This window comes from Oncorhynchus clarkii, chromosome 9 (genome assembly GCF_045791955.1).
Source record: "Oncorhynchus clarkii lewisi isolate Uvic-CL-2024 chromosome 9, UVic_Ocla_1.0, whole genome shotgun sequence".
Classification (NCBI taxonomy): Eukaryota; Metazoa; Chordata; class Actinopteri; order Salmoniformes; family Salmonidae; genus Oncorhynchus; species Oncorhynchus clarkii.
In genome coordinates, this window is record NC_092155.1 from 65,067,716 (window position 1) to 65,081,199 (window position 13,484).

General features: G+C 38.8%; 1 protein-coding gene across 1 annotated transcript in view; it reads left to right on the forward strand.

Moving 5' to 3' along the window:
• Window positions 1-13,484, forward strand: part of LOC139416750 (protein diaphanous homolog 1) — a 47,961-nt gene that overhangs the window by 9,730 nt on the left and 24,747 nt on the right. The window contains exons 9-11 of the mRNA XM_071165788.1: window positions 6,666-6,777; window positions 8,277-8,367; window positions 10,163-10,249. Coding sequence (XP_071021889.1) covers window positions 6,666-6,777; window positions 8,277-8,367; window positions 10,163-10,249 — 290 coding nt within the window. The remainder of the gene's footprint in view (window positions 1-6,665; window positions 6,778-8,276; window positions 8,368-10,162; window positions 10,250-13,484) is intronic.

Consider the following 13,484-nt stretch of genomic DNA (forward strand, 5'->3'; position numbering starts at 1 on the left):
GTAATTTCCACTTTGAAATTTCAGACTTGATTTTTCCTTATGAAAATGTTCAATTTATTATAATATACATAATAAATCACATGTCATGTTGCTGCAGGATTATGTTCCTGCTGTAGCAAACTGGCTCAAATTAAGATCCTACATCTGCAGCAGAAGAAGATTACGCCAGTTGGATTTTCTCAATCCTTTTATCTGTTTGATAGCTTAGAAGACTGCAATGATCAGTTTTCTAAGACAAGCAAAAAAGACTAGTTAACCTCATAGTATTAATACATTAGATGTTTCACACAGAGAGGAAAACATCACCAAGGTCACACATTCAAATACCCCACTCAGTTTTAAGAGGAAATATTTTATTGTGCACTGTGTAGTACCATCCCAGAGCTTGCCCTTCTTGTACTTTTAAACATGTGCTTAATTAATATGGTGATTGATTCGACACGAGAGCTCCCTAGTATGCTCTTATATTAGCATGTCTAATCAAGGTTGTGTTGAGAGCATTATCCAGTGTCTCATTGAGGACTGAGGGTGTTCCCCAAATGGCATCTTATTCCCAACAGCCCTATGAACCCTGGTCAAAAGCAATGCACTATGTAGGGAATAGGGTGCCATTTGGGATGCACAGTCAGAAATGACTGGATTAGCAATTAAAAGTACACCTGTGGTTCACTCTGTTTCTATAACTTTCTGCCAAAGCTAAGGCAGCAGCATAGCAACATCAGGTAATTACTTGAACACTTAATCTTTAGTAGAACATCACAGCTCTTAAAGGCTTAGTGCAGTCAAAAATGTGATTTTATTGTTAAAAATAAATATATATATTTCTACACTATGAAGTTGCAATAATACTGTGAAATTGTGAAAATTATGATAATGCCCTTAGTTTAAGAACCGTTTGAAAAGACTGTTTTGGCCTGCTTGGTGACATCAAAAATGGCTATTTTCTAAGGAACTATATATTATTTATAATGAGTGATACCTGGAGAACATTGGACCTCTCTGAAATGAAAATAAATGGCCCTCCAGTAAAATATATATTTTTACCTGACCCTCCCTGAACGTAAACAAGTGACCCTCTCCTGAACCCAAAATAATCATGAAAACATCAAGTGCATAGCAGAGATCATGCCTACCGTTTACCCTCACTCCTAGAACAGACCAGTGCCTTAGATATGCAGTTTTAGAAACTGTTCTTGGTTTTGTAAGCATTACATGGCAAAGTAGCCAGAATGGTTGTAGAGCCGCAGAACACTGCAGACAAGGGTAGGGGTGAAAATATCTCTATTTTAACAAAAGCGCTGCATTAATCTATAATCTTATTTGCGGTTCAAGAAGAAAAATGCCTTTTATAAACGCATTTTATGCAATTCTACATAATTTTACCTGACTGGAGACAACTACAATATTTTGTAATACCACAGTAGGGCATGACAACAAATGAGTGCATGCAGCAGCACCGAAGTGGTTTTGATTTCTATACAGGGTATAGGTAAAAAAAGAGGATAGTCTAAGTTTAGAACAGTGCCAAAGTTGTTTATCAATTGTAAAAATAAAGTGCAACAGAACCAGTTCCAACCGAAGTATCTGATCATCAATGATCAACTTCTTTTCATTTGGGAAACATTCATTTATCTTTTGTCTCTTCTGTGTTCCATAATTTTCCTTCAATTCACAGGAGGCTGAATGTATCTCACTGGAGAAAGCATCTGAGCAAGTTAAACAGCACCCTTCTGTCTGTATGTGTAGGCCATCTATCTCATGCTGTCTGGTCCGAAAGAGTATGACATTGTTGCCGCCCATAGTATTGAATGCAAGGAAGCCAGTGAGCATTTGGCCTCTCTTGATAAAAAAGTACAAAATAATAGCCAATCAGCATTGAGCTAAACTGAGTGAGCTCAACTGTGACTGGTCCTGGTCGCACCAAGAAAAAGTGTCAAGGGAAGCCAGTTTGGATTTGGCGTCACTTCTATGAAAATCGTATTGAGAGCATACGTCATTGACAGAAACAACTTGAATTGCTGCATCTTATTGTGTTGTTGTCTTCTGGTGGCTAGCTAGCTAAAATTGGCCTTTTCCTAACTTAGCCATGGATGGAGATAGTTTTTGGTCTTGTGGTTTTACTTAATTATTCGTACTGGCCAATGATTGTATCTGCGATACTGATCCAACCATTAATTCATACATTGTGCCCCTGGCCTGAGACGATGGAAGTTCAATATGTGTCTAGATGTAGAAGGCTAACGTTAACTAGCTAAAGTTGCCCATGAAAGGAAGTTGAGCTAGCGAACAACTATTTAGCCAGCGAGGACAACAAAAAATAAAAGTGTGTACTGTCAGACAAAGTGATAGACCGTTTTGTCAACATGAAAGAGAGGAGGATGGCATTGGTGTTTCTCTACAAGTAGGGTAAGTCAACATGTTTTTTTCTACTTGCACAAACACGCACGCAAACACACCATCATATTTAGCTTATGTTGATTGGACTAAATCGTTTTTGGCATCTTTTAGTTGTCACTGTATTAGACTAAGCATCGGTGATTTGATTATGTTTAAATGTTGAAGTTTAAATGGTGCTGGAATAGTGGAGGTAGCTCTTGTTTTCTTTGCGACTTGCGGGAACTCTCCGTGGTTCTATATCAGTAGTTGTTTAGTGGTCCGAAAATGTCGGAAACATTACCTTACTTGACCATTATGTAGGTTAACTGTTTGTTACATGCAATATACTTTGTGGACATCACCTGACAGAGGTTGCTCTCTGGTTTAATTTATTCTGCTACTGTGTCTTCTTATTGTCTCGGCCTTTAGGCCTTTATATCCTGGTCGCAAGGCATATGGACTAACAGGTTATAGAGCAAACAACGCAATTATCATAACACATAGGTTGTAATATGGCTTTTTTTAAACCCATGCAACACTACTGTTTGATTCCATGATATTGTTGTTAAAAAATAGATTTTTGTTGACTGTAATTGTTATGCATTTCATTTTTTATTTAACCTTTATTTAACTAGGCAAGTCAGTTAAGAACAAATTCTTATTTACAATGACGTCCTATCCCGGCCAAATTGTGCGCCGCCCTATGGGACTCCCAATCACGGCCGGATGTGATACAGCCTGGATTAGGGCATGGGAGAACAAGAGCATCTGCTAGGCTAAATTGACAAACTAGGCACTAACTGAAAGTCGCTCTGGATAAGACCGTCTGCTAAATGACTCAAATGTCAAATGTAAAAATGTAGGCATGCATAGCTCACCGCATGATCCTCAAACCAAAGACTGGCCAAACTCGGGTTTCTAAAAGTGAATTCAAAGGCAGTGTAGAATGACTGTATAGCCTAATATGGCATTTTTCATTTAATTATTACATAATTCTAAGTGATTATTTTTGAAAATGTCATTATATACAGCCTAAATGCGAAATTTATGGGCATATTGTTGAAGTGATGTTGTTGATGTGTGTTGAAATCCTGAGCACTCCAGCCAGCCAGTAATGTGTCACAAATGCTTCACAATTTATTTCTTAAATGGCAAGCTATAGCCTTGAAATAATAATAATATAGCCTAAATAATACATTTGTGTTCCTTAGCTAGCTTGCTCCTGACTGATTTAGTGTTAGTATGTTTTTTAATAGTCTGTTGAAATGAACATCAATTGATAGTGACAGAATCACACATTACTTCCCAAGCAAAGTACATTTTTGTCTCCTTGGCTATAGAGGGTTGTAGCGCAGCCTCTGAATGTCATGTAGAGAAACCAAAGATATCCCATATGCATCAGAGTCACGTCTTTCCCCTGCATTTAACAGCTTGTTTCTAGTATAAAGCATTGCGGACTAAAGCTTCGTTATAGATCACTTTATATAATCAGTTCCATAATTTTTATGGTAACAAGAGGTAGGCCTATGCTTTTAGCCATTTTCTTTAACAAAAGTCACAATTCCCTCACATATGCTCTCAATTTGAGCCCTGGTTTTAACACACAAAGCCCTTCACTGACAGAGATATTTAAGTAGTGTATGGTGACTGACATAGTATATGGATAGTACACCTTCATTTCATCTGCCAAACAGGTAGGCTTACCTCTTATTTTATGAATAGGAAAAAATAGGCTCCAACGCAAAGCCCTCTTGTTGTTAGTAGCCTAAAGTCAAATTAAAATGAAGACTGTTTACATGAATTAGCCTACTTTCAGCACCCATGCCCTGTCTATCTCCGTGTCTGCCGCTTCATAGTAATGTAAGTTATGTAAATTACTTGAATATGGAGTATTGTGAGTTTACATACACCTTAGCCAAATACAGTTGAAGTCGGAAGTTTACATACACTTAGGTTGGAGACATTAAAACTCGTTTTTCAACCACTCCACAAATTTCTTGTTAACAAACTATAGTTTTGGCAAGTCGATTAGGACATCTACTTTGTGCATGACACAAGTAATTTATCCAAAAATTGTTTACAGACAAATTACTTCACTTATAATTCACTGCATCACAATTCCAGTGGTTCAAAAGTTTACATACACTAGGTTTGACTGTACCTTTAAACAGCTTGTAAAATTCCAGAAAATTATGTCATGGCTTTAGAAGCTTCTGATAGGCTAATTGACATAATTTGAGTCAATTGGAGGTGTACCTGTGGATGTATTTCAAGGCCTACCTTCAAACTCAGTGCCTCTTGGGAAAATCATAATAAATCAGCCAAGACCTCAGAAAAAAATTGTAGACCTCCACAAGTCTGGTTCATCCTTGGAAGCAATTTCCAAACAACTAAAGGTACCACGTTCATCTGTACAAACAATAGTACGCAAGTATAAACACCATGGGACCACGCAGCCGTTATACCGCACAGGAAGGAGACGTGTTATGTCTCCTAGAGATGAACGTACTTTGGTGCGAAAAGTGCAAATCAATCCCAGAACAACAGCAAAGGACCTTGTGAAGATGTATCTATATCCACAGTAAAACTCCTATATTGACATAACCTGATAGCCTGCTCAGCAAGGAAGAAGCCACTGCTCCAAAACTGCCGTAAAAAAAAATAGACTACAGTTTGTACATGCACAAAGGGAACAAAGATTATACTTTTTGGAGAAATGTCCTCTGGTCTGATGAAACAAAAATAGAACAGTTTGGCCATAATGACCATCATTATGTTTGGAGGAAAAAGGGGGATGTTTGCAAGCCGAAGAACACCATCCAAACCATGAAGCCCGAGGGTGGCAGCATCATGTTGTGGGGGTGCTTTGCTGCAGGAGAGACTGGTGCACTTCACAAAATAGATGGCTTCATGAGGTAGGAAAATTATGTGGATTTTTTGAAGCAACATCTCAAGACATCAGTCAGGAAGTTAAAGCTTTGTCGCAAATGTGTCTTCCAAATAGACAATGACCCCAAGCATACTTCCAAAATTGTGGTGGCAAAATGGCTTAAGGACAACAAAGTCAAGGTATTGGAGTGGCCGTCACAAAACCCTGACCTCAATCCTATAGAATATTTGTCGGCAGAACTGAAAAAGCATTTTCATACTATTTTTTCGTACTGGTCCCCCATGGGACATTTCCCCTGTTGCCCTGTCATCACTGGATGTCGTATATCAGGATGATTTTGACACATTTTGTCATGTTAATTGTTACACAGACACTGATATTTGAATAGAAAATAACTTTAGTCTTGATGTGGCAAGATTAGAAAAATCAGTCTTGTCACATTACATCCAAGGTAAATAAAAACATCAAGGGTCGTGACTGACTACCCACTATACCTGTATTTCTCAACACTCACTCAACACAAATGTTATATAATATATCATTTATGCTATTTAGCAGACTCAAAGTGTCTTACAGTCATGCGTGCATAACTTTTTAAGGTATAGGTGGTCCTGGGAATTTAACCCACTATCCTGCTTTTGTAAGCACCATGCTCTACCAGCTGAGCTACAGAGGACCACCATTTTCTTATTTAACATAATATAAGAAAATGGTGGTCCAAGGTAACATAATTAACATGGAGGAAAGGAAAGTAAAAAGGACGGAAGGGAATGGAATATATTTGTTGCGTGGTGTTTAAAATGACCTTGTAATGTAGGAAATACTTAAACATTATTTCTCCTTCTAGATGAGACCTCTTGCTTTGGCCCAGAGCAGAGCGGAATGATCAATACATAAAGAAGCAGAGGGCAGTGAGCACCCCGCGCACCCCTGTCAGATTGGGGCTTTTTAATTAACTGACGGTCGACCTATTAAATTAAGACGAGGAGAATAGCATAGAATCTAGCTGCATACTACTTCTAAAACCTTAACCTTGAACTGGGTGTTACTCAATCAGTGCATGAATCCATCCCTGACTGCATATCACAATAATTCCTTACCATATTTCATTTGAAAGTGTTTTAGTGTGATAGTGTACTACTTTTCCCAGCTCCTGCAGTATACACAGAGGTTGTTAGGTAAAACAAAAATTCCCATCAGTTTGTATTTGATAGAATACAAATGAGTGCACCCCAAAGGCACTCGAGAGAGATAATTAATCCAAGCACCTTTTGTCTTCAGTTATTTCATTTCAAGTTGCAGGTACAGGAAAAAGAGTATCTCCCTGTCAAGAGTAAAACCATTCATGTGTCGTTTTTGAGTGAGTGTGTTGATCTTGTTTTCCTGATTTTCCCCCCAGATATTTTCCTCAAAAGTTTCCATGTGCAGCCAGGAGAACTAAAGGACAAACTGTTCTTGGTTAATGAGGGTGAGGGAGGCTTCTCTGACGAACAGATCACTTCCCTGAGGAGGTAAGAAGGGATTACATGTTGCATTCATGTTGCAGATTAATCTCGAATTTGGATACAACTGCAGTTGCCTGCATTGAGAAGGAAACAAATGCAGACTTGATGCAGGATTGAATCAAGTCCGATGCAGGGCAGCAGTATAACTTGTAAGATTTGACATGGTACATACACAAGACCAGTAAGGGGGCAGGTTGGTAAAACATTAGGTTGTGTAAGAACAAGTGTTACGAGTGCAGGGTACATACAGGGATCATACATACAGGAATAAACCCAATGAAGCCTATGAGACATGACAAGGCACAAGCAGTAGTCTCTATAGCATTTGCTCTAATACTAAAGAGCAGATGCCAGAACCTTTTACCAGAGCAGACTACTAATAAAACTTTCATTGGTGAGGTATTTGAGGAGATAGACACTATTGAGTTACTCTCAGGGGTATAACACTGAAAGCCGGGTAAAATGCTTACCTCCTTCTCTACAGTTTACTCAGTGCTTTCTTTCGGTGAGGTGCTGACCTGATCAAAGAACTGTGATCTAATGTATCTCATAGAGGATTATATTTATTCTATGAAAACGTAATATATATTTTAATGTGGCATCGCGTGGGCATCAGGAATACAATCTCTGATAGAAACCACTCCCCACAGGGCCTGCAATATTAATGACATAGCTCTATAGCTCTAATCCAGCGCCACATCCCAGGGCTCATGAAAAAGTGAATGTCTGGTTTGGAGTTGAAATACACTCAGATGACAGAGGATAGGAGAAAAAGAGATTCCATTTGGGTTCAAACTCAGTGCAAGTGAATGACTGGATGGTCGTGGTTGGCATCAACGGTCCTGCTGCTTCATAGGAGCTGACGGAAGCCATCAGAGCTACTTGGCTTTTAATCACTCCCCTTTCTCCGGGTCACTGGAAATCAGCCTAGCATTATGGCTCTCTCAGAGAAAGAGAGAGAAAGGGGGCATGGCATTGCATGATCCTAAATGGGACATTGACATTTTCCTTTATAGAGCACTACATGGCTACCACTACTTGGTGCCATTTTGGATGAAGCCCAGATTGTGTGTCTTGTGAAAAAGTGTTTGTTGTATTTCACTTCATTTATGCATTGTAACTGAAAATGGTGACTCCTTTTATTCAATTACCAAAGCCTCAGTGCCATTCAGACTATGTAGACAACTGATCTATAGTCAGACTATACTGACTGACTGAGGGAGGCATTATATTTAGCCTGACTTATTATTAGACATTGAGGAGGAATGAAATGTCACACCGTATCGATAAGATGTCAACTACTGTTTGGATCTGCAGCAAAGCAGAGCAGATCCACTCAACCCTAACATTGCTTATTGACTCTTATGACACAATCAAGAGGGAACTCTCTTATGACATGAAAAATGAGAAACTGGGATTTATGTTGTGATTTATGTTTAACAAAGACAAAAAAAGAACATAACAAAGACATACATTTAAATATGTTAAATATGTTTCCTTTATAGATTTGTACCTACCTCAGACGATGTGGAAATGTATAAATCTTACAAGGGGTCTGTGTCAGAGCTGCATGTTGTGGACCAGTACATGATGGAGGTAAGTATCTTAGCATGCCATGCTTTCCAAGACTACGGTAATGCCTTACCGTACCTACTTATCACAGATGTCCTAGATAAACCTTAATGTTTGCCAATTTTGATTTTGTTTACATAAATTAGAAGAAGCTCTTACCGTCCATGTGCTGTGCATGCTTCATGAATGGATGACCAATTAAAGTAATTAAAAACACCATGTGAATTTTAATGAGGGGATGTGATGGATCTACAAAATAAACCACAATTCCTGAAAAGGGTTAGTTCACCCAAATTACATAATGACACATTGATTGACTTACCCTGTAAGCAGTCTATGGACAATGTATTACAGCAATCCATGCTTTGGTCTAGTTACCCTGACACTGTTTCCACATGCTAATGTTTTAGCATTTGTTGCACAAATCCCATTCATGTCATGGGACTGATATTAGTATTTTTCATGCATCACGTTCAAATCATCCAAAAGTATATTCAATTTATTGTGAAACTAAGTCACTTAGAGATGATTTGAACATGATGTGCGAAAAATGCTAATATCGGTCCCATGACTGGAATGGGAATTGTGCCACAAATGCTAAAACATTAGTAAGGAAACCAATATGTAATTTTGTTGAGCTATATATTTTTAAAAAAATCCAGGAGGCTGATGTTATGTAATTTCTGCATCAATGATTTGCATGGTAATAATATGCATTTCTTCCTCTATGATTCCTCTTCTCCTTATGGAGTCCTGCTGTATCCTTAGTCACCTTTATCCCCCTTCACACATACTGGATGATGAGGCTTCCCACCTCCAGATACACTGTAAAAGTACCCCATGTGGTTGATGATGGGCAGAAGGGATGGCAGATGCCTCAAGAAGCAAGATCAGCCGGCCATGTTCTTCACACTATGATCTGACACCATGCATAGGGATATGTTGGGAGACATTGTGGCAGTAACACCTCTCATGGTGGAAGGGCTTAGCATCACAGTTTGTGTCCTCAGTTCACATGCATCCTGTAGTGTTTCCAAGGTTCTCTGGGTAAGAGGGGTTTTAGTGAGTCCCATATTCAACCTTTGAGATAAACTAAAAGGGGATGTCCCTTGTAACAATTTTCAAAGTAATGTTTTTATTTAGGTAGGTCATATGTATCAGTATGTTAATAAGCGGGTCTTGAAAAATGTATATTACAAAAGATTCAGCTACACGCTGTCTGTAGTAGCTGATTAATTACTAGGATCAAGAAATAACCCCAAACCTAACATCTTTCACTAATCCCGATCAGACCAAGGCCCTTAGGCTTCTGGGGCCTAATGCACCTGTGCATGAACGACAGTGTCTGGGGCCTGATGCACCTGTGCATGAACGAGACACTGTTGCGTGACAACCCAGAGTGATTCATTAGAGGTTAGCAACCAACCCAAAGGTCGACTAGGCAGCTCAGCCAATCTTTTCAAGATGTCAAGCCTTCAGCTTCTCTGCTAAATCAAACTGAAGACAAGACAGCCCACAACATACCCACCAGGGAATCTTAGCTCTTAGATGTAGCTGCTCCTGTTAGAGAGGAAGGGTTGAGGAGAGTCTTTAGGAAGAAGTAATTAGTAGCCACCCCAAAGTGTCTCTTAAGCGGATCCCAATAGACGGAGAGTTTTTTAAATCAATTTGAAAAATCACATATAAATAGAATGTGTGATATTGTGTGTGTTTGTGTGCGTGTGTGTTTGTGTGTGGTGTGCATGTGGTATGTGTGTGTGTGTTCTGTGTCTACATTCTGTGACTGTGTATTACTCATGTAACTGCCTCCCCATTACAGATGTGCAACATTCCTTACCTGAACTCCAGACTGGACCTGCTGCTGACTCTAAGAGAGCTGCCCATAAGCATGGAGGATCTGCAGCCGGTGAGTTCACTTTGGCCTGATATGAATATTAGCTTAATATCAACACTAGCATACTACAGCTGGAGGATCTTAATTTGAGCCAGTGTTCTACAGCAGCAAAATCATGTTTGAAATTTCGAAGTGGAAATTACACACTTCAGAAGCCTTTTTAAACTTCAAATACACTACAAATGTAAAATGTCCTGCATTGCAGGAAAGTTCCCCTGTAACAGGGTAATCAAATTAAGATCATATGTCTGAACTTAGTATGAAGCAATGCTTTGGACATGCATTCTGAGTGGTAGGACATATGGAATGTTATTGGTTTATTCTGATCCTCATTAGCTTTTTCTGAAGCAGCAGCTACTTTTCCTAACACTGATACACTGATAGACAAGGACAGTTACACAAATGTAAAATAAAACAATAAACAAACAATGCAAAAAAATATACAAACAATACAAAGAAAATGTGTGTTAGAATGTGTCTGTGTGTCCCCTTTTTAAAGGTCATTTTGCTGTTTTCTTGGGAGTTTCATGTGATTATGGCTCTGTATAATACTGTGCGTTGCCGTGAATTCATTTTGAACTTGGAGACTTTGAAGAGACCCCTTGTGGCATGTCTTGTGGGGTATGTATGGGTGTCTGAGCTGAATGTTATTCGATTATGCAGACTATCTGGAATTTTCATTACAGTAATCCTTCTCATAAAAACTAGAAGAGAGGTACTTAATCTCTCCTCAACCCTCAACCAGGAAAGACTGGCAGGCATGTTGTTGATGTTAGTTCTCTATTTTGCAGTTAAGGACTTCATGGTGTGCTGCTCTGTTTTGAGCCAGCTGCAGCTTTGCTAAGTCTTTCTTTGCTGCACTTGACCATATTACCGGACAGTAATCAAGATGGGACAAGAACAGAGCCTGAACAACTAGTACAGTTGATGTTTGTGTCAAAGTCATTCTAGCCTTGTGTAAATCTGCCCTGAGGGACACCACACAGTAAATATCTAGTGTTATAGAAGCTTCCATTGAAGAACACTCTGGATTCTATTGGATAAATAACTATCCAACCATGTGATGGCAGGTGATGTAAAGCCATAGCAAGTGAGTTTCTTCAATAACAACTTCTGATCTATATCATCAAAGGCTACACTGAAATGTAACCATACACCTCCAACTATCATCTTATTATCTATTTAGTTTAACCAATCATCTGTCTTCTGAGTCAGTGCAGTACAAGTTGAGTGCTGCTGAAAGTCAGTTGTTAACTTGTTCTCTAAAAAATAGCATTGTATTTGGTCAAACAATTCTCTCCATCAGTTTACTAAGAACAGGCAGAAAATTGATTGAGTGGTTGTTAGAGCCAGCAAAGGGAGCTTTACTATTTTTAGGTAGTGGAATTGGTTAACTCTTTTGGGATAGGGGGCAGCATTTTCACTTTTGGATGAATAGCATGCCCAGAGTGAACTGCCTCCTACTCTGTCCCAGATGCTAATATATGCATATTAGTATTGGATAGAAAACACTGAAGTTTCTAAAACTGTTTGAATGATGTCTGTGAGTATAACAGAACTCATATGGCAGGCAAAAACCTGAGAAAAATCCAACCAGGAAGTGGGACATCTGAGGTTTGTAGTTTTTCAAAGCTTGGCCTACCGAATACACATTAAGATATTGATAAAGTTGCAATTCCTACGGCTTCCACTAGATGTCAACCGTCTTTAGAAACTTGAATGAGGATTCTACTATAAAGGAGGGGCTCATGAGACCTCTTTGAATCAGTGGCAGAGTGCCTTGGTCTCATGACGCACGCTCCCGACAGAGTTAGCTCTCGTTCCAGTGCTTTTCTTCAGACAAAGGAATTCTCCGGTTGGAACATTGATTCTCCGGTTGGAACATTGATGTTTTATGTAAAAACATGCTAACGAATGATTCCATACATCGTTTGACATGTTTCTAAAGGACTGTAATGGAACGTTTTGAGTTTTTGTCTGGACGAAGTGCCTGCGCCTCATGAAGATGGATTACTGGGCTGAACACGCTAACAACAAGTGGCTATTTGGACCTAAATGATGGACTTTATGGAACAAATCAGTCATTTATTGTCGAACTGGGATTCCTGGGAGTGCCTTTTGATGAAGATCATCAAAGGTAAGTTAATATTTAAGGTGTAATTTCTAACTTCTGTTGACTCCAAAATGGCGGATATTCCTCTGGCTGTTTTGGGTTCTGAGTGCCGTTCTCAGATAATGCTTTTTCCGTAATGTTTTTTAGAAATCTGACACAGCGGTTGCATTAAGGAGAAGTCTATCTTTAATTCTGTGAATAACAGTTGTATCTTTTATCAATGTTAATTAGGAGTATTTCTGCAAAATCACCGGATGTTTTGGAATCAAAACATTACTGCACGTAACGCGCCAATGTAAATTGAGATTTTTGGATATAAATATGCACATTATCGACCAAAACATACATGTATTGTGTAACATGATGTCCTATGAGTGTCATCTGATGAAGATCATCAAAGGTTAGTGATTAATTTATCTATATTTCTGCTTTTTGTGACTCCTCTCTTTGACTGGAAAAATGGCTGTGTGTTTTTTTGACTTGGCTATGACCTAACATAATCATATGTTGTGCTTTCGCTGTAAAGCATTTTTTGAAATCGGACACGATGGGTAGATTAACAAGACGTTTGTCTTTCATTTGCTGTATTGGACTTGTTAATGTGTGAAAGTTACATATTTCCAAAAAATATTTTGGAATTTCACGCACTGCCTTTTCAGTGGAATGTTGTGGAGGGGTTCTGCTAGCGGAACGACTGCCCTAGAAAGGTTAAGGATATCAAAAATAGGGGTGGCAATGCAGTCTGCTACCATTTTCAATAGTTTTCCATCAAGATAGTCTATACCTGGTGGCTTATCATTATTGATGGATAATACTCGTTTTTCCACCTCCCCCACATGAATTTGACCAAATTCAAAATAGCAATCCTTCTCTTTCGTTATTATTATCAGAGCAACATAAATATTTTATATCTTCAACAAAAGAGTCATGAGAAATATTTTTGTATGATCTCTTATAACTTTCTTTAGGCCTAACCTTTGGCACTTTGGCTTTCCTTGTTATTGCCACAATGTTACGATCACTACAGCCAATGGGTACTGATATTGCTTTGGAGCAGAGCTCTGCAGCATTAGTGAAGATATGATCAATACAAGTGAATGTCACAGATCCAACACTATTGGTATGACCTGAGTC